General features: G+C 50.2%; 6 protein-coding genes across 6 annotated transcripts; 2 read left to right on the forward strand and 4 right to left on the reverse strand.

The window, feature by feature from the left end:
* Positions 1-901: 901 nt before the first annotated feature.
* Positions 902-2,074, reverse strand: LTR84_006479 (uncharacterized protein; the record flags this gene model as incomplete). The annotated part of the gene is made up of 3 exons (XM_064850040.1): positions 902-1,240; positions 1,299-1,935; positions 1,992-2,074. The coding sequence occupies 3 exons, from the start codon at positions 2,072-2,074 to the stop codon at positions 902-904; spliced, it is 1,059 nt and encodes a 352-aa protein (XP_064703341.1).
* A 1,424-nt stretch (positions 2,075-3,498) lies between these two features.
* LTR84_006480 (uncharacterized protein) lies at positions 3,499-4,140 on the forward strand (the record flags this gene model as incomplete). The annotated part of the gene is made up of 1 exon (XM_064850041.1): positions 3,499-4,140. One exon carries the CDS (start codon positions 3,499-3,501, stop codon positions 4,138-4,140), a length of 642 nt encoding a protein of 213 aa, XP_064703342.1.
* A 2,672-nt stretch (positions 4,141-6,812) lies between these two features.
* LTR84_006481 (uncharacterized protein) lies at positions 6,813-8,660 on the reverse strand (the record flags this gene model as incomplete). Its single annotated transcript, XM_064850042.1, has 1 exon — positions 6,813-8,660. The coding sequence occupies one exon, from the start codon at positions 8,658-8,660 to the stop codon at positions 6,813-6,815; it is 1,848 nt and encodes a 615-aa protein (XP_064703343.1).
* A 1,895-nt stretch (positions 8,661-10,555) lies between these two features.
* Positions 10,556-12,826, reverse strand: LTR84_006482 (uncharacterized protein; the record flags this gene model as incomplete). Its single annotated transcript, XM_064850043.1, has 3 exons — positions 10,556-11,251; positions 11,311-12,668; positions 12,733-12,826. The coding sequence occupies 3 exons, from the start codon at positions 12,824-12,826 to the stop codon at positions 10,556-10,558; spliced, it is 2,148 nt and encodes a 715-aa protein (XP_064703344.1).
* Positions 12,827-14,630: 1,804 nt separating this feature from the next.
* LTR84_006483 (uncharacterized protein) lies at positions 14,631-15,556 on the forward strand (the record flags this gene model as incomplete). Its single annotated transcript, XM_064850044.1, has 2 exons — positions 14,631-15,078; positions 15,189-15,556. 2 exons carry the CDS (start codon positions 14,631-14,633, stop codon positions 15,554-15,556), a joined length of 816 nt encoding a protein of 271 aa, XP_064703345.1.
* Positions 15,557-16,398: 842 nt separating this feature from the next.
* LTR84_006484 (uncharacterized protein) lies at positions 16,399-18,215 on the reverse strand (the record flags this gene model as incomplete). Its single annotated transcript, XM_064850045.1, has 3 exons — positions 16,399-16,611; positions 16,662-18,082; positions 18,182-18,215. The coding sequence occupies 3 exons, from the start codon at positions 18,213-18,215 to the stop codon at positions 16,399-16,401; spliced, it is 1,668 nt and encodes a 555-aa protein (XP_064703346.1).
* Between the last annotated feature and the right edge of the window lie 1,358 nt (positions 18,216-19,573).

Consider the following 19,573-nt stretch of genomic DNA (forward strand, 5'->3'; position numbering starts at 1 on the left):
ATTGGGCTACTATGAGTTGGCACCGTCCCTTTCACGTTGGCGTTCAGGGCAGGCGGCAGTTGAACCGAGATACACACACGAATCCACGATGCGATGTCAATGCAATGCGAGGCAGGGCGTTCAATGAACGGCTGGGACAAGCGAGTTAACTAGCATTTGAATTCCAATCTGATTCATATCATACCATACCATACCATACCTCGGGCTCTGTCTTGTTCTTGTTTCAATCAGTTGATGTGAATTGTGAATTGTGAAGCATTTCGTAGCCATTGGACCATTCATGCCATCACGCGCCCCAGGTATCAACTTGTACAGTACCTGATCTTTCCCGGCAAGGTAGTTATTTAGTCTCATGAGTGAGTGAAGCAGGTGGAAACATCCACCAAACAATTCCGTCTCCATCAGAACCAACAAGATAGGGTGAGAGATCGAGAAAGGATTGGTATGGTTATATAGATCATGTTCATTCATCATTTTTGAGATCAGCCAGTTAAGGGGCCCTGTGTTGATTGGTCTTGGGAAATATCCACCCGATGACTTTCAATGCCACCCTCCTTCTCAGGTATATCCATCGTCGCATATAGCCCCACCAAGTTCCATACAAGTTAGTACCTTACAAAGCCATGACCTAGCCAGAAAAGAACTCCGTCGTGAAAATGATACCTGCCAGCCCAAACCGCCCTTCTTTTTCTGTAGTCGTGATGAGAAAACCAAATCGTGCGGGACGTGAGAGTCTTGCTAGTGTGGTATGTGTGCGAGTGTGTGTGTGAGTGTGTGTGAGAGAAAGTGATTAAAGATATAACGCCCGCTACGTTGATTTTTGGTAAAAGGTTGAGAAACGTGATCGTTGCCAATTATTGATGGAAATGATAATGGTGACTGGCGGAGGGTTTGTTTGAACTTAATCAATTTCCATTCGTCCAGCGTTTGATGGTCCAGCCATTGGTCTCTTTCCACCCACGTGAGGTTCCATTTCGGTTGCGTAGGGGGCATATGCGCTGCCCATTGGTTTCTCGTCCTCCTCGATAGGTCTTGTCTTGTAAATGTAAGGCTTTAGACCCTTGTTGTAATTGAATGCACAGATACACGCATTCGTGATCGTGAGTAGAATCAAAATGATGGTTAGAACTGCAAAGGAGGCCAGTTCTTTCCGTGCTGGTCGATAAGCGTCCTCACGAGCAGATGAGTACATTCGGACCAGCTTGAAAACAAAGTAGGCCAAGCCACCAAAGTAGAGGACCTGTAAATTTGGATGTTAGAAGAAGTGCGTTGCGGAAAGATGATTGATGGTAACTTACAACAACTGCAATTGTTCCCCAGAGGTTCTCTTTCCGAACGAACCAGGCCGCGGCTAGGAGAATCATGATGGTGACAGGCATGGCGGCGATAGTCAGAGCAAATTCAACTTGTCGTTGTGTGACAATCACGACAAATTGAACTGTGAAGCCCAGAAAGAAAAAGAAATCGAACTTGAGCAAAGCGATGTAAATCTGATACTGAAGGTATCGTCGTTTCATCCTTAAATCTGCCGAGATCCTCTTGTAAATGGTCCAGGCGAATTCATCATAGAGCTTCCAGGCGCAAACACCCAGGGCAATCGTGCCGACGGCGATTATGGCAGGTATCGCAATAAGGAAGGGTTTGGTATCGGCCCAGATGTCTTCGTGAAGAACCTCATCCTCAGCTAGGTCAAATATAGCTTCTTTAATCTGTTCCATCTGGACGGCGCCATAGATGAGCAGACCAACATTATACATGACCAGTCCAATGACTTGAATGGTGTTTTTCATGCGCAGAGCGTCCCACACAAGTAGAAGTTGGTAAAGGAAGCCGAAAATGTAGAGGGTTAAAAAGGTGGGGATGGTTCGAGAAGAACTGGAACTACCAGCATTGTTTGAGTGCTGAAGATGGATCTGGAAGTGTGCAAAGACATAACTGGATCACGGTTAGGGGATGATGGAGCACGAGGGAGACAAGAAAGGAATGCTAACCATTCAAAAGCAAGAACGAGGGCTGCTTGGACGAGGGCAACGATGGTGAAGGACCACGTCCATTTGGAGTTTGGAAGAAACATGGCGGCTCTTGAGCGCTTTTCTGGTGCGGCTACAGCATAACCTTCGCGTTGGTGATAACCTCCAGGTAGAGGTTGATATCGATCGGCCTGGCCTCCGAGGAGGGAACTTCGGGCCTCGTGAGAACGAATTTTGGCGGCTGATGGGATGCGAAAAGGAAACGGAAGGATGGATCCTCAGGCTACCACAATCGATGATCGTGGTTCGTCCCCGCGACGTTGGTACGCCGACGATGAGTAAGTGATGAGGGTATCCAAGGAATTGATGGTAAAGAGATAGGGAGGGGGAGGACGTAGAGGGGACGAGGGAGAAGCGTGAAGGAACGATATAGTTGTTTAAAATGGAAGTCTGTTCCAGCGGCTGAAACGCGAGGAGGCGCCAAGTGACAAGACAGAAAGGTTGGGGAAGAGGCTGATCAGTGCAGTAATGAAATGAGGTTTTTTCCCCTGGAGGTTAAGCCGGTGTGGTTTCTGGCGTTGGTCTTGGAAGTTTGGATCTGAACTCGAACTTAACTTGAAGCGAAGGACATCTAAGGAAGAGATTGAACGAAGGTGCGATAGTGAGTGCAATGGAGAGCTGAGGAAGAATAATGAACGCAGAAGCGATGCAGCGATTCAATGCACAAGCGGTGCAGTTACAACGGACAGTTACTACGAACGCAGGTCACGAGTCACCCCTACTAACTACTGGACTAGTACGAGTACTGCATCCCAGGATAAGGATTAAGGATTAGGGAATGGAGATGGGGGGGATTTGGTCCCTTGGATCTTTTCGGCGGGGCTTGGGGGGATGAGAATAGTGGGTGTGTAAGAAAAAAGGCCAGAGGAAAGGAAAACCTTGCAGCCGTCAGAGATTGTCAGGAGATGTTCAGAAATACTAGAAACCGCAGCACAATGTGAGAAAAGAGCGGAGTCTGACGATGGGCTCGGCCAAGCTAAAGGCAATGCCAAAGCCCAAGCCTCTCTCTCCTTCATCCCGAGCCTCCGTGAGCAAGCAATACAGTGAGCAGCCACAGGCACTTCCTTAGGCTCTGAGCAGGCAGTTCTTCACCCGCCAGTCAGCCCCGGGGGCGTCCGTCTTGCTGCGAGTGCTGCCGCCAAACGGCCTACCCGCACCAGCCTCGAACCCTGCGCCTCTATTTCTGGCAACAGCCTCCGGCCCTACAGGTCCTTCACCAATCAAGCCGGGACTTTGAAGATCGCACGGCCACCGGCCAGTCTTGGCGTTTCAGCTCCACTCCCACTTTTTCATTGCTTGGCATTCTCGATGCGAATTAGAACTTGCATGGCCAACGCGTTCTTCTTGTGAGCAACAATGGCTCGCATGAACGACTGTCAGGATCCGTAACTACGAGTAGGTCCTCTTATATTGGTGTCCGTCTAAGCTGGACAAGAATGGCATATGCCTCCATACCTATTTCCCTGCCATGACTCGGTTATCAACCAAACCCTTTGTCGCCCGTCTTCTCGTCAGCCCCCCCACCACTTCGCTGTCCGAGTCAACTGCTGTTCTCAAACGAATCCAGTCCGTTGGCCATCCTGCCGCTTTTTCCAAGATCACCAATCCTGCTGCCGGGAAAAATGATCGTCATCAAGAATTCGATCTTGTCTATCTCTCCCGACAACCACTTTTACGTGTCTGCAAACTAAGTCCAGTCACCATTCAGGTCAATCAGAACTTTCCAGACCCCACCATCCAGGATCCTTACAACGTCAGAGGTCTGCAAGACAGAAAACAACCACCACCGAAAACTTTCACCTGCCACATTGATGTGAGAGATGATGGATACACTTACTCTGGCCAAAATCTTCTTTCAAAGTCTTTCGCCCCTAGTAACTTGAGTAGCCTCTACCAGGCCTTGCAGGAGTCACAAGCTCCTAAAACCCTGATCGACGCCTTTGGTGCTTCGGCCACTGGAGATGGCCACTTGGAACATGTTGCTCTTTCCATCCAAAAGCAACCCGAGGATCTTGCTACCATGCATCGAGTTGCTAAGTCAAGGAGTCGAAACAGTGCCCAAAGACTTGATCCTAAGAAGATCGATCCATCAAATCCTTCGAGGGGGTAGAATCAAGGCCAGCATACCCTGCTGTATCGGTTCCCAAGCTTGATCAATGCCACTGGCCTTTACCACTACAGAAGGGGACGAACACCATCTTTACGTTTTCTCGTGGGGACTGAACATATGAGCCTGAGCTGAAGTCACCCACTCATATAATAATTCGTGGGCACAGATTGCAAGGGGATCCGTTCAATCGTACCAACAATAGTTTATGCTCTGCAACAGACAGGTACCTTCACGTGGTGCAGAGCGCTAGTAGCCTTGAAGGCGAAGCCAAAACCTGTCTATGAAAATGACTCGCAGCTTGGAGGCAAGCAAGAAGAGCGCATTTCAAAGGGTGTGTTGTTGTAGCACATCAAGACCTTGTGCGTACAAGGTCTACGACCCACACAAATCGCAAGCAAGCGTTGGTACACAAGGTTGCTCTTTTGCCAGCAACAATTAATTGATAGGTGACGTCGGCGACATTACTGCCTTCCTTCCCCTTCACCTCAACGAAGCAGGATATTCCATACATGAAATTTGAATATTATGACACCACCCTCACACTATCATGTAATGTTGATAAGGAATCCTCCTTTCTCGAAAGATACCAACAGCGAATAGCGCGCGAGATCCTTCTACCTCCCCAGGATCGATCTGGCGGACGTTGAGTCCAACCCTCAGGGACCTGGCGTGTTCGTTCGTGCGAAGCGAACCTGGTACAAATGGGGAGGCTGCGGTCTTTATCACAAACCGTTCCAAGTGCCCCCTTTCTGCGAATCTGCATCGCCAAGTCGATGGACGCTCGAGGCCGGGCTTCTAAGCTGCAAGGAAATGTCGACAAGCAAAAGAAGTCGGTGCACATATTCTCTGATATTGACCAGGGGCTTGTCTTTCCTCGTTCAGTCCGGTCGTCTGCAGGTGCACAAAACCCTTCCTTTAGAATTCTGGAGTGGGGGAAATCATCATCATTATCTCAGGGGTTGCCCAGGATTTATATCTCTGTACCACACGAGACCGTTACAAAAGGAAAAGACGAGAACAGGGGACTGAGTCTGTCTGTCTGTCTGTGGTAACGACAGACCAACCACAGTCATGTCAGTGCACATATTCTCTGATATTGACCACGGTTGTCGCCTGTGTTGCCTACTGCAAGCAAGGCCTTGATCCTTTTGGCGAACAAAGGCCGTCCTGTTAATTCCTATTAAATTTACTACAGAAAATAAACAAATAAGCATGAGTCGAAGCATCCCTTCGGGGTCGAGTTCGTAGTTACTATTACTATTACTACTACACCTATCCTTTGTTTCCTCGACCCCTCTTGTCCCGGCTTCTAAGACCTTGGCAGAAGACCTTTACTATCATAGCTAGTATTGGCGTCGAGCGTCTCTTCAACGTAGCGCGAGATATCTACCCTGAAATAATGTCAGCCCAAGGGCTACAGATGGGTAATCCCGAAGAGCGCGGCCAAAATGCCTTCCTCCAAGGGTATGGGTCTCGGGAATGGAAGATTAGATTGGTAGTTATATTCCTAGGGATATAGCTAATGCCCAAAAAAAACACGCCGAACAGTTTTGTGTCTAGGCTTTCGGAATGTATGTTTCGTTTGATGTGTTTCATTGAGTATTAAAAAGTTTTGTGTTATAGCGAAGGTATATAAAGAAGCCCAAAAAAAGCCAAATCCCTGGAAAATTGCGCATCACCATTTTCCATTACATCCCAGTCCAGTCCACATACGGTGTCCATCACCACATGACAAGGACGAGGTACAGGGTCAAAAATGACGTGTAAGGCTGACAACAAAAAACAAGGGGGGTATTCGTAACTCAATAGCTGAAAAAGGGCAAAAGATGCAAGACAAATGTACTACTGCTCAATTCAACGATCCGCTCAACACCGGTTTCAAAAAAAAAAAACATCCAACGTGGAAAGTAACAACCAATCCATATATCTCATGTCATATCCGTATTCATACTGGTGGCCGGTTGTCCACAACGCATACAATTTGACACTCCTGCTCTTGTTGACAAACTGTAATTCCAATCTTTTTGGTCCTGTTAACCAATGCGACCTCGCGATCAAGGCTCAGACGTTGTAACTAGTCGCCCGAACACAATGAAGTTGATTCATGATCCAAGAATCAGATAGGTCTGTCCGCCTAGCTCACACATAGTATAGGTAGATATACTTGACGCGTAGCGAAGGTCGTGTGCAAAGGCAGCGTCACTCGCTGACTTGTTATCGACAAGGCTTTGTTGAGTGACTGCTCTTTACAGCGCAAGGACGACTACGCCCAAGGGCCAAGCAGGTCTCGTTCTCGGTCGACGGGAACCTAGAACATAGTATTCCTGAGCGTAAGTCAGATACTAAGTGTGTGCAGCCGACTTCAACCCGATTCCCTCTCTAACGCAAATCGATCGCTCAAGAATGCAAGACGTAAGAAAAGTTTTGTCGGCTATACTTGGCGAAAAGGTGCTCGCTCATCACTGAGTTGCTTTTGGATCTTCGACTCGTTCTTCGCATTATCAATGCCAGTGTCAATCGTCGGCATCATGTCTCTTCTTCGGACTCATCTTTCTCCTTTTTCACACCAAGCACAGTAAGATAGGGGTTATCTTTGAGCAGGACGTCAGGGATATGAAAGATGCAAGGCAGAATGACAAAAATAGTCGATAGACAAAAATGAAAATATATCTTCAGGCATTGACAAGATTGGCGAAAGGACTCACACTTGTGGTTCTGGGAGACCCGGCTCTATCCCTCGCACTGTAAGTGTTGAAGCCTGATCCCACGTGATAGTCAGGTGGTGCTAATTCTGAGGCACTGGGAGGCTGTGTTGGTGGTGATGGAGCTTGTCTTGTGTTCTGCACCGGCATGGCGAGACTCATGTGTCGGGTACCAAGTAATGGTGTTGTCACACTTGTGACGACTTCCTCATAGCCAGGTGTTTCCAGTGTGAGGCCTAGTTCGTGTTGAAGATCGATGTCGCGGAGTTGGCGGGCTTCGTACATGCCAAATTGCTCTTCAATTTCTGCAAGGATGGCCTCATCAGATTCTGGTCCGTGGACCGGTCGCGTGCCGCCTTCAGCTGAAATCTGCACCGGAGCCTTCAGGACAACGTGACTCGATGCAATGCTAGCCCCTGCGGTACGATAAGAGAGGTTCAGCTCGAGTGCATACGTCCGTGAAATTATGCACGAGTGGAAGCTTGGCACGAGCACTTTGGGACGGCTACCGCCCGACGCATTCTGAAGTGCTACCGGGACCAAGACGGTGGCAGTGTAGAATGGAGATCCAGCCGCATATGCGGCAGAAGGTTCGATGACTGATGAGGCAGACGAAGTGGAGAATGCTGATGGTCGACGTGAGAGATCCGAGGTTGTCGAAAAGCTCTGGCGATCTGACCCATCATGTCGGACCCATGAGACTGTCGACAAGCATCGCGAAGATAAAGGAACAGTTTCAGGGTATAAGCCGTGCAGTGATGACCAGTTGTCGCACTTGTGAGCTTCGGGTGCAATCTTGTAGGGAGCAGCGCCGAAGAAAGTGTAGACTTTTAGTTTGCTCACGATTGAGTCGAGTTGAGGAGGGACATCCTCTGGGGAAGCTGGGTCGAATCGAAGGTTCACCGTAGCCATGGTGGCAATAGGCTCGCCGGATCGTTTGCTCGGATGTTGGAGATGAAGTGACTTTGGCTGAGTGGTTTCGGCAACGAGTCGGCCTGTCTTGCCAATTTTGAATAGGCCTTTCTTGACATTCTTCTCCTTGCGCATGGCATGATCCGATTCCATTTCGTCAAAACTCAGAGGTGGTGCTTCCTCTCGGGCAGGGACGATTCGAACGCGCTGAGATTTATCAGCCAGCTCGATGAGTCTGCCTACGGCATTCCACTTTGTGACTCGGGCGCGAATGGAGTAGATGATCCTTGACATGTCTGGAGCGAGGTCATCCATAAGGACATGACCATCGCCCGAAACGCTAGGATCTCCCAGACTCGGGGGCAGTTGTGTATGCTCCTTCCTGAGTTCTTCATGGTTCACTTTGTGTGTACAGATGAAAGGCAGGAGCCGCTCAGGGACGACAAAGTTGAAGGGGAGGCTATAGTTGGTGCCTGCAAGAAATATGCCATCTTCAGGGAGGGTGTTTGGGTTGATAGGCTGCTGGACCTTGAGGAATGTATGCTTTCCTGTTGTGCGACCGGTGGTGGGCGCGGTGCTTGCAATCTTTTCGACATATGTAGTACTCACACCCTCGAAAGTGATGCTTAGGTCGTGAAACGAAGTATCCTTTTCGAATTTGATGTCTATGCGTCCTTTGATCTCATCAAAAGTGGAGTACGAGTGGACAAAGTCGACGTCACCATCTAGGACGATATCGATATCGCTCCTTCTGCGCAGGCCGATCGCATTGGCAATGGTCGAACCTCTTCTGCCAACAGGGACAATTGGCAGTGAGCGAGTCCGCCCCGAATAGGAGGGAATGGTGGTGGTGAGAAAAGGAGGCATTGCTGCTCCTGAAGATGGTGGTGGTGGGTTTGAAGGCATGACAAGAAGGCAGAGATGGGTCGCCAACAATCAACCTGAATTAAACCTTGGAAAACAAAGGGCGGGGATTATGACACAAGGGGATTTCCAAATTCCTCAGGATTTCCACGGGGAGGTTGTCTGCTTGGATTTGCGGGGTTCAAGCCTGGTGACCTGTGAGAGGCTGAAGGGAGGGGATTGGCGACGAGCGCTGATAGGTGATAAGAAGCTGTTATCAGTGGTGACGGTATGGGCTAAGGGCAGGGCATGACTTTGACGAGGATTGGCAGAGAGAGAATCATACAATCAGAGAAGACGACAAGCCCTTGGTATTATATAAAGCAGGTCAAAGAGGACTTGGACTCCATTTGCATAAATGATGAATCTGATTTTTCATGATGACTCGACTTGTGTTGAAAGGGCGTAAAGAGGGCGTACTAACTAGCAACTTAGCAACGGGGAGGACCTTAGACTTCAAGTTGTGATAAGATGGCGCAAGACCCTGAGACCTGAAATCCATCCAATCCATTTGGAGAATGGGGGGATGTGACTCACTTGCCTGAGGCTTTCAGTACTCGCAACAGAAGAACATGCATATTCCGTACTGAGTAATGGGTCATGACGGCGAAAGGCGCGCTCACGGGCCATGCCAAAGGCATTATTATGGCTGCACGGAGACCAACTTTTTCTACGGCCTTGTCTGGCGCGGAGTTCACACCTACTCCGCTCCCACGTGTCAAAATAGTGGTACCTAGTAGCCTTGGATCTGATACATACTCGTACTCAAGGCTTACGGATACACATAAGGTTATTGACGTTGTTTGGTATTCTTCAACTTCTACAGGTCCATTGTCCATCAGAACATCTGTTGATCATCTAATCCTGGATCCTGGGGAATATAATACCCTCGTGGCATATCCATTGAAACACTCCGCCTAGAATGGGGTACATAGAAGCGAGCTTGATCCCAGAACATTGTACATAGTCAGATTCCTCGATCCCTCTCACTTGATCACTTTCAAAACTTAGGACTACCGAGCCCCGAGAGCCGCGCTGCAGTAAGAACTACACGGGAATCCCCACGTACTCGCATTTTTGCTGAACAACACCGACCTTTTGATGGCCAGATGCGTCTCTTCAAACGTCAGCCACCACCACGGCCAGGGGGGCCATCATTTACATTACTATTAACAGGCTTTCTCCCACATCGGTTCCGTTCTGCGGCAAATTTGACCACGTGCTAGTGAACACCAACATATCGAGTCGACATGATCAATAATAATGATGGGGCTAGAGGAAGAAAGCCAACATTCACGCCCTGCGATCATCCCACAGCTCCACCCTATGCATGTACTTCGTAGCCTTCTGGTGGTGGTGGTGTGGTTTAGTCATCCAGACAAACACCTTTCACCCTCAGTGGAGTCTGTCCGAGCGTATATATAGTTAGACGGCAACTGCTAGCAAATTGACAATGCCGAACGTAGACTATGACGAGTATCAAGTACGAAGTATTAGAATGTTTGATCTAAAATCACGCCAGACCCCTAGTCGGATTCGTTCTTCTCCATGAATCTCCGTCTTCTCCGACATCATTTTATTATTGAGACCGTGCACCCAGCTCATCATCAATAAGGTTGAAAGTCAATCGTTCTGCGCGTTGTCGTATAGACTTCGAGGTTACGGGTCGATCTAGATAATTAATCAGCAACCGTTTGGTCTTGACCATTCCTCTTGCGCCATTCACTGTTCGTCTTGTATTGCATTAGGTCATATTGCGTTGTGTCTTGCTATGCTGTACATTCTAGACCCTAAGCCCATGTTCCGTCTATCATTAAAAAGTCTTTTGGTATTGGCTCTTGGAACTCGAAAAGCCCATGACAATGGTGAAGCTTTCCCCTGGTGCTTCATCCTTCATCTCAATCAACCTTGACACCTCCATATATTCTTCGAATAAATACGTAAGCTGTCAGGAAACCAACAGTGCCCGTCGCCAGGGCATAAACCGCGCATGCCAGCGCACTGTAACTGAAAAACAAAAGGCTGCTCACGAACCCTTCGATGTTGAGTCGCGTCGTGTAATACCATGCCGAATAAACAAAAATCCAGAACCCCGACGCTCCACCAACAAAAAATGATTGCCACCACCAGTGGTAGTTCTCGGCGCAAAGTTGTATGTATGTTGTGATGATCACCGTTTCGGCAATCGTGATGGTCAACAGAGCAGATATGATGCTCAAAAAGCCGAATACGTAATAATACGATGATTTGTCCAGGTACAGTGATTTGAACACGAAGATGAGCTCAATGAAGAGGACCGCAAATGACACCAGACCCGCGCTCAGTGCCAGAGTGATCTGGTGTCTTCGATACCATGCCTGAGCCGGGATCTGACGTGGGATCGCGTTGGTGCGCGTTGGATGTTCCCACGCTGCCGACCGATGAAACCCATAGTATGATCCCAAATGGACCAGAGGGAGTTGGATCAGAAGCCACAAACAGGCCAAAAAGAGAAGTGTAGAGAATGGAAGTGCTGTGGATGACGCCTGAGCCCAGGTGAAAAGGTTGAGCACAAAAACCAGCATAAACAAGAGTCCGGGGAAGAGGAGTGCCGTCTGTGCAAAAGTCAGCTTACACGTAATCATTCATCAGGCCAATAGTCAGCTCAGCTTACCATCATAGTGTTTTTGCGCCAGTTCTGACCACCAAACGTCTTGTAGACGCGTGCAGAGAAGTAGCCAGAGAAACCTCCAGCGAACACAAAGAGACCAACGCCGACACTCAAAAATCCACCTCGCCAGCTGGGATTGAGTACTCCGACGCAGCTGAGGACCAAGAGACCAGCAACCATGAAGACGAGTTGCATTCCTGAGCCGACAAGAGGAGCCAGCAATCCACCGTAGGGCGGTGGTCTAAAAACATCCCCGTGTAAGAGTTTCCACCCGCTGATATCTTCCAGTGGCTCCTCATCGGAAGATTGGTCATCATCCGGTCCAGTTTCGGCAATCTTTTCAAGAAGACCAGCTCCAAATTTCTTCTTGTCGACGCGTTTGGCAATGCGGATTCGGGCTTCTTCTAGAACACCATCACCTCGGCCCTTGACATCTCCCTGCATCGTTCGGCCCCAGATCACCATGCAAACTGCGCCCAGGATGCCTGAGATTATCAGTGAGTTGATGATGGCCAGCCAGTGGGTGAAGGCGCTCTCGGCTTGATCATTGAAGTAAAGATCCCAACGATTGGCCCATTCAACGTCGTTCGTCTGGCGGAAATATACCGAGTACGTGTAAGGGATGGTCATGGTGGCCCCGTCGTTCATGTCGATCACTTCCTCCGGGACATACGAAGAATCAGCGTATTGCTCTTTCAAACTGCCCGACACTGGCGGCATGTACAGCGCCAATGGTTCATTGTCAGCAGAAACATCGAGGGGGCAGCCTGTTTCGTTACGGTGAGCTCCATAGATACTCTTCGCGTAAACCTCGAACCCAACGATGACCTTGCCGCCGTTGTTACCCGCTCGACCAGGAGCGTTACGCCAGCGAACGACCAGAGTGTAATGATTGTTGAGATAATAACGTTCCCGGCCAGAGGCCATGTCGAGTGCCTTGTAACCCATCTTGAAGCCGGCAGCGTAGTATTTCCGAGCACGATCAGGGGTGACGAAAGACGTGGCCCCAGGGAGGTTATCAAGAATCCATTCGGTGACAAAGCCTCCCTCGATCAGCTGTTGAGCCCATGCCATATCGTCTCGGCCAACAACCCGATCACACAGGTACTGGCACTCGACGTCTTGACCCATATTGATCTCGAGGTCCGAGGTCTTGATTCGATCACCTCGAAGCACTTCTCCGAGGTTGAGGGGAATGCTGTGGCCACTGGCGAAGGAAGAGCCATGGTGCTTGTGGCCGGTAGGAGGGCAGACGAAAGGCAGATCAAAGTAGGCGTATTGTAACGGACTGTTGTCTGAGTAGACTTTGTTCACGAGTAGAGGGATGTTCTCATCGTCGCGGTAGCTGCGTATTGAGTAGCCTGTGAACGTGGTCAGCAATGATGGAGCAAGTGCAGTGTCTCATCGCGCCACAAGATCACGTACCGGGAATATAGAATGCGTGAGATAAGCCGGTGAACAGAAGGATCAGCCGGAGGGGCCAGGGCCAGGAGAGGTATAACCGTACATCGGGAGACATGGTGAGAACTGAGGTGGATTATGGGTGGAGCGAATGAAACGGGCACAAAGTGCCGTATGTGCCAGAGGGAAGAAAGAAAAGGGAAAAAGATAAGGAAAAGAGAGTAGAAGAAAAGTATGCAGTGGAGGTGGTGAAGGTCGTTGATGGTGGAAGTGGTGAGATTGACTATCGCGATTGCAGTGCTGTGCAGCTCAGCACCGTCGAGAGCCAGGGTAGTGCAGTAGTAGCACGGAGTAGCACGGATAAGGGACAACAATCTACCACATGCAATGTCCACAATGAATGTCTTGCAGCTGCATACTATGGATCGCCAGAAGGATGGTTCCAGGCAGCAAAAAAGTGGTTTCGGGGTAAGAAGATCGACGGTTGAAGTCCTCCAACAATGCAAGCTCAGGGACTTCAAGGCCCCGAGAAAAAGCGTTGAGAAGTCTGAACTCCAGTCAAGTCCCTTTCCATTCAGGTGTAGAAGCTTTCAGTCGGAGGGAGGGAGCGGACCACCATGGCGAAAGCTAAAAATTAAAAGGGATCAGACCCAGCCTGAGCGGCGGCGAATCTTCAACTTCCAGGTACGACCAAGACCGCATAAGACCAGAAAACGCGTGCTATCCAGCCCACAAGGTCCGGGTATTAGGAGCTTGGCCCGCCTGCGGATGCTTCAGGCGCTTGCCGAGGGTCCCTTTACCATTTACGGGGTATGGGCCTGCCAAAGATCAGCGATCACTTTTGAATTACAGGCCAGATTGGCAGGTGAGCGGGCATGAAGGTCAGGGACTCAGGGCACTCCCGGCGAGGGCCATAGGTAAGCCTCTAGGGGGCAATTCTTACTGGCAGAGTTGGCAGCAAATCGATTTGGCCATCCCCAGACTCATCTTGGGAGAAAGCGCCACCAAAGGCCCTCTCATTCTCCGTGATTCTCGAATACGACCACCATTTGATTGACAGGGGAAGGAAAACTCTATCCATGTGGTTATCATTGTTCTCATGGAATTATTCAATCCATCATCGTGAAGGCGGTCTGCATCTCTATCTTTCTCGCATGACATGAATGCATGCCTCGCACCATCATCCTTCGAACACCATTGCTGGGTTGGGGTTCCGTCCGAGGTCGGTAAGACGGACTGTGACTGATACAGCACTGCGACCATCTCCACCTTGGTCCGTCTTGATGCTCCAATTGACATCCATCCTCATTATCGGTTACATGCAGAAATGCCCAGAGTTGACCATTAGAATCCGGAGAGGGAGAAGCAATCATTGACAATCAGACTAATAGCTGTGACCTTTGTGGTGTTGTCCATTTTGAGCCTATCCGACTTTCGCTAAAGTGCTCGGAGATGAGACTAGCCCCTTTTCTGATCGGCCCAATATGGACAATATTCGGTATGGAGTAAGGATGCCATGGATGCATCGGCCTACCCTCTAACAATCTTAAATCCGCAATATACAACAAAATGTACTCAGCTATAGAACATGTACAACACGTCCACACGTGTCGTCAGGGATATCGCACATTGCGTCGGGATGCCACTGAAGCCTTTTTCGCTCTGCTTTCAACACGAAGAAAAACGCGTGCTCGGCCCGTCCCCTTGCCATCTTGATAGCAGCCGACCAGATCCCGAAGCCGACGAGACGACATCATTAGAGAAAAGCTATTCTTCCCCCACGCAAAAGGTTTGTTTCATTTGTAAAGGGGATGAAGTACTGGAATGAGAAACTCCTCTGCTGTTCAGAGCTTCATAGTAGTCACAGCCGCCGTGCTTTCCAGAGTCTTTGAGCGGTGCTCCCCGTGACCCCAATCCTGAAAATGCCCTTCGCCAATATCAACGGGCACTCGCTGCACTACACAGACATAGCACCATTGTCATCATCATCAACCACATCAACACCACACGTATTGATATTCATCCACGGCCTCGGCTCCACGCAGAACTACTACTTCCCAATCTTCCCACATCTGACCGCATACCGCTGCATCGTATTCGACAACTACGGGGCGGGACGATCACCCTACACGGCATCGACACGCAAAGAGACATCGATCTCGCTAATCGCGAACGATGTCCTAGGCCTGCTGGACCACCTCGGCGTCCAGAGGGCCGTCGCGGTCGGCTACTCCATGGGCGGCATGGTGCCGACGTACCTTGCCTCGACCGCCCCGGATCGCATTGTCGGCGCCGTGTGCATCGGGCCTGTGCATCCCAGCGAAGCCGTCGCGAATGTGTTCAAGCAGAGGGTTCCGGTGGTGCAGAAGGGTGAGTCTCAAAGCCGAGCCTGGCCAAGCCAATCCCAGCCAATCCACTATCCCCTCTTTCCCTTCCCAGATCAACGAGCATACTCACATGAGATGGGAATCCCCCAACAGACGGCATCGAAGCCATGGCGAACAGCATCCCGCACGGGGCGACCGGACCAAAAGCCACCGCGACGCAGAAAGGCTTCATCCGCGAAATGCTGCTGGCGCAGGATCCCGACGGCTACATCGCCAACTGTCGGGCGATCGAGCACGCCACGCCGCCTGCCTACGCCGACGTGAAATGTCCCGTCCTCATCGTTGCCGGGGATCACGACAAGAGCGCGCCGCTCGCCGGCTGCGAGTATATCCTGGGCGAGCTGGGGACGCCGGATGAGAGGAAACGCCTCGAGGTCCTGACGGGCATTGGGCATTGGCATTGTGTCGAGGCGCCGGATGAGGTAGGTACGTTGGTGAGCAGGTTTGTGGAGGACTTGTAGTTTCGTGAGGATCAGGTGGTGGACGACAAATGCTACAGTGGAATGGTGATAGAAGCGGAGGTCCCGATTATTTTCATGCATGATAATATAAGATCTGTTTCTCTGTACCGTTTTTTGGCCTGGATCTGCGAACGAAGCCCGTCCGCCATATAACTCAATGTCACGCCAAGTGCTCCGTTGCGCAGATGCGCCTGGACCGAAGCAAGTCCACCGAGTTGTTTTCTGGAAAACAAAAAGTACCCTTCTGTCTGCTTTTTCAAAGCTAGGCTCGACCCTGTTCCTAGCGACGGTTTCCCCATTCGTCTCAAAGGTTCCCCAGTACAAGCCCATTCTGACTGTACAACCCGCACATATCTCACAATAAACAATATGATATCTCACGCTTGCTCTGTTCCCTTTCTTCGGTGTCTTCCAACCCTTGAAGTCCATAACAACCCAAAACCCAGATGCTTCTCTGCGCATATGCAAATCAATTTCGAATCAACAAAAGAAACAAGAACCCAATCGGAGTTGGCTTCCATCTCTGACCAAGAGAATGGAGAAGGCGTCAAAATCCTGGATGAATAGTAGCAACAGTTGGTGGTAGCCGTCGGATGATTATGTAAAAATTCAAGTTTTTTGGTGCGCATCTTGACCATTCCTTTGGTCTGGCACCCATGCGCGGAGCCGATGTACACCTGGGCATTCTTCACACTTTTGTGAAGCCCCTCAGCATCGACGGGATCTCGGACAGACGCCACGCTAGAATATGCCAACAGACTTTTTTCGGGGTTATACCCTTCTAATACGAACACAAGAAGTGAAGAGGCCCCACTCAACCCTTCGAAGCAAAATCTTGGAGCTCAAAGAGCCACATCTAGGACTAAGCTGACATCTTGCACTTTCGGCCCTGCCAGGTCCTCAAGCACAGGTATTAAATCCAGTAGTTCGTTATCGTGTGCATCGGAAAACCACGAGCTGATTGGAACCGCATGCTGTGGATGGAAAATATACGACGTGGGTGAATTATCGATGATGATGGTCTCCTTCAAATCTCTGCCCACTTGTGACAAGTCCTAGAGCATGTTAGTCAATTGTCAACAACGCAAGCTTGATTGATGCTCACCTTGACGTAATTTCCTTGATGATTGTAGCAACTCTCCCTGAACAGCCTGTGATGGACCACATGATGAATATCAAGCTGATCTAGTAGCGGGTCACCGTACTTGGAGACCGATGCCGTGAACACCACCACTTCATACAATTCACCTACTCTCTTCATAAACGCATCAACCCCAGGTCTTTTGATGACATAAACGTTGTGGTATTGGCCCTCAATCTCCACGGGAATAGTAAAATCAGCCTGATTGAGGATTTTGAAGCTGCTGTGTACCAGTGTCTCGTCCAGATCGAGTACCAGACACTTTCGGCCTGACAAATGAGGTTGAATGGGAGGTAGCAGCCAAGATGTCTTCTCGGAAGGGACTTCTGGAACAGGAGGAACCTCGTTGGCGGTAACCTGTTCTTGTCGCTTTGCTAATGGTGGAGGTGGGGGTAGAGGGACGTGAGGCAGTTGCTCTGCTGGCTGTGGAGGTTCATCCAAAGACTCTTCATCGATGGCAGAACCGGCTGTCACATCAGGCATATCTACATCGCTGTTCCTCTTGCTGTTTCCTTCGGACCTTTGAACATTGGACGGACGCTCTGGCTCGACAGGTGTAGGACTGATGACATTTACGTTTGGAGGTACAACAAGCGTGGTTGTCTTCAGCTGATCTTGGCCGCTGCTTGAAGCTACACCGTGATCGGAGCTGCCAGCATCTTCAGTAGTGGGGTTGGCCACCGTGCCACTAGACACAGGGGCGACTCTGTCGTGTGATGCCTCCTCTCTTGTAATTCTCGGCCTTGAATCATCGAGCGATTTCTTTTCTGACAGCTCACCCTTCTGCTCATCTGCAGCGGCAGTAGCCTCAGAGGATTTTCCTTCGACAGCCACCTTTTCTTCTAGAGGTTTTTCGTTCTCCATAACTTCAGTCTGCTCCTGCGGACGGGGCGCGCGCTGCGCTGTTGGCTGGATTTTGATCTTCTTCGCCGCCACATCTGGATCATCAGACTTGGAACCATCGAGCTCCTCTGATGGACTGCAACAACTGAGAAAGGCTAAGAAACCAGAACGAGTTTTCTTTTCAGAACGAGGAGCTTCATTTTGTGGGGGAGTCGAAATAGGTTCTTTTGAAGGATCCGTAGTGCGAGCGGCTCTTGCTGATTTCCGACTACTTCTACTGTTATTCCGACTTCTGCTCAGAAGGCTGCGTTTAGAACCACGTCTTGGTGATGGAGGAGGTTCATTGGGAACGGCGGGAGGCGAGGGTAAAGTGGAATTAAGATCGGAAGGTTTCTGATTTGAGGAAGTTCGAGAGGGGATGCTGACCACAACAGGCTGTACGTTGGATGATGGTTCTGTCATTGTGGCATTATTGGATCGTGGAACAAAGTTGAGCTCGGGGGTTAAGGTATCACTCGGCTTTTGATCTGGGACAACGGGGCCTAAAAAGAGACAGGTTAGTTCAGGGTGTGCGCCAACGCGGTAATGAGCTAGAAAATAGATCTCGATGTTCGACGTAGGTCGGGAGGGTCAGGCCATACCGGTCGAAGGTTGAGTGGCAGCGCTGCCACTCATGTGGGGCGATTGATGGCCTGCAGAGGCCCAATCTATCTCTGTGCGCTCGAAAGTGTACCGCCGTCAGATGGGTGATGATGCGCAAGAGTCGACACTGGGGTAGAGATTGATGGCGGTGATGAAATGGATGAGGTCGCGAAGGAAAGGTGAACTGGGTAGCTGGACGGTAGTAGCAGTGAAGATGACGAGACTCGGCGAGCCGAGACGAGATGAGATGGGCGGCGAGTTGATCGAGCCGTCTGAGTTGCAGTGGGTGTGTGTGGCTGGGAGGGATCTTTAAGGCCTGGGGCTCAGGGTAGCTACCCGGACGAGTCCCTCCGCACAGAGACAGAGAGGCAAGCGGAGTTTGGGTGCAGTGGGTTCGAACGAAGTGCAACTAAGACCAATAATAATGCCACAAAATAGAATTACTGGGGATGGTTTCTATCAACAAGAGGACGAATTCGAGGAAACAGAAAGGGGCAAACGAGCGATTCCAGATGAATGTCGAGGGTGCAGAAAAGTACGAGACTGGCAAATACAGGTCAGTTGTAGATGCAACTTGAAGTGGGCGAGTAGATTGCCCGAATCGAGGATTCACAGACTGAGATGCAGGAGTGGGAGGCACCTTCACCTTGGAAGTTCAGCTTGGATGGTCTCCCTTCCTCGCTCCCCAAGCCTCTGCCAAAGCACTGGCGACTCGCGAGCTCTGGCATCGGGCGGCTGCTTAAGTGGAAGTGGGCACCAGTGCAGTCCAGGCACACTTGGTGGATGAATGGGGGGTCAAGCCTGGGCAACTACTACCTGATTAGGCGCTCCTCCTGTGGGCGCAATCCATGGAAAGGCCACGCTTAGTTGATGCCTAAGGCTACTAACTGCAGCTGGAGCAGCCCATGAAGTGCTAGCGAATACCGAGGAACGTTTGGAGGCAACAGCCGCTGCCGCTGGAGGTGAGGTCCGTCTGGCATGTCCCAGTTGTTTCGTGTGCAATCGTCCCATTCGCGATCATTCCCAGCGGTTCTACCAGTCACGTAGGAGGTATCTCATTCAGCCTGATTCCCTGGCGCAGGTCCCTTATTCCAACGCTCTCATCTACCAGTGATGGAGACATTCTCCTCATTCCCTCAAATCTGTTCCACTGCTCAAGCACAGAATCAACATGGTGGAACATTCACACTCTCCACTAGTCAGGCGAGCGGACCTGGATGGTACTATGAGCTCACTAGACTTCTAGACTAAAGTGCCAGAGCTCAACTCAGAGCTCGGACGGGAAATTGAGCAACCCCCAGTGGATTGTCGCCTCGCCTTTTCCTGCGAATGGCAGGCCGAGGATAATGCGAACAGCACACACTCGCTAGGTCTCACTCTTTGGCAAAGAT

This window comes from Exophiala bonariae, assembly GCF_035927105.1.
Source record: "Exophiala bonariae strain CCFEE 5792 chromosome Unknown scaffold_24, whole genome shotgun sequence".
Taxonomy (NCBI): domain Eukaryota; kingdom Fungi; phylum Ascomycota; class Eurotiomycetes; order Chaetothyriales; family Herpotrichiellaceae; genus Exophiala; species Exophiala bonariae.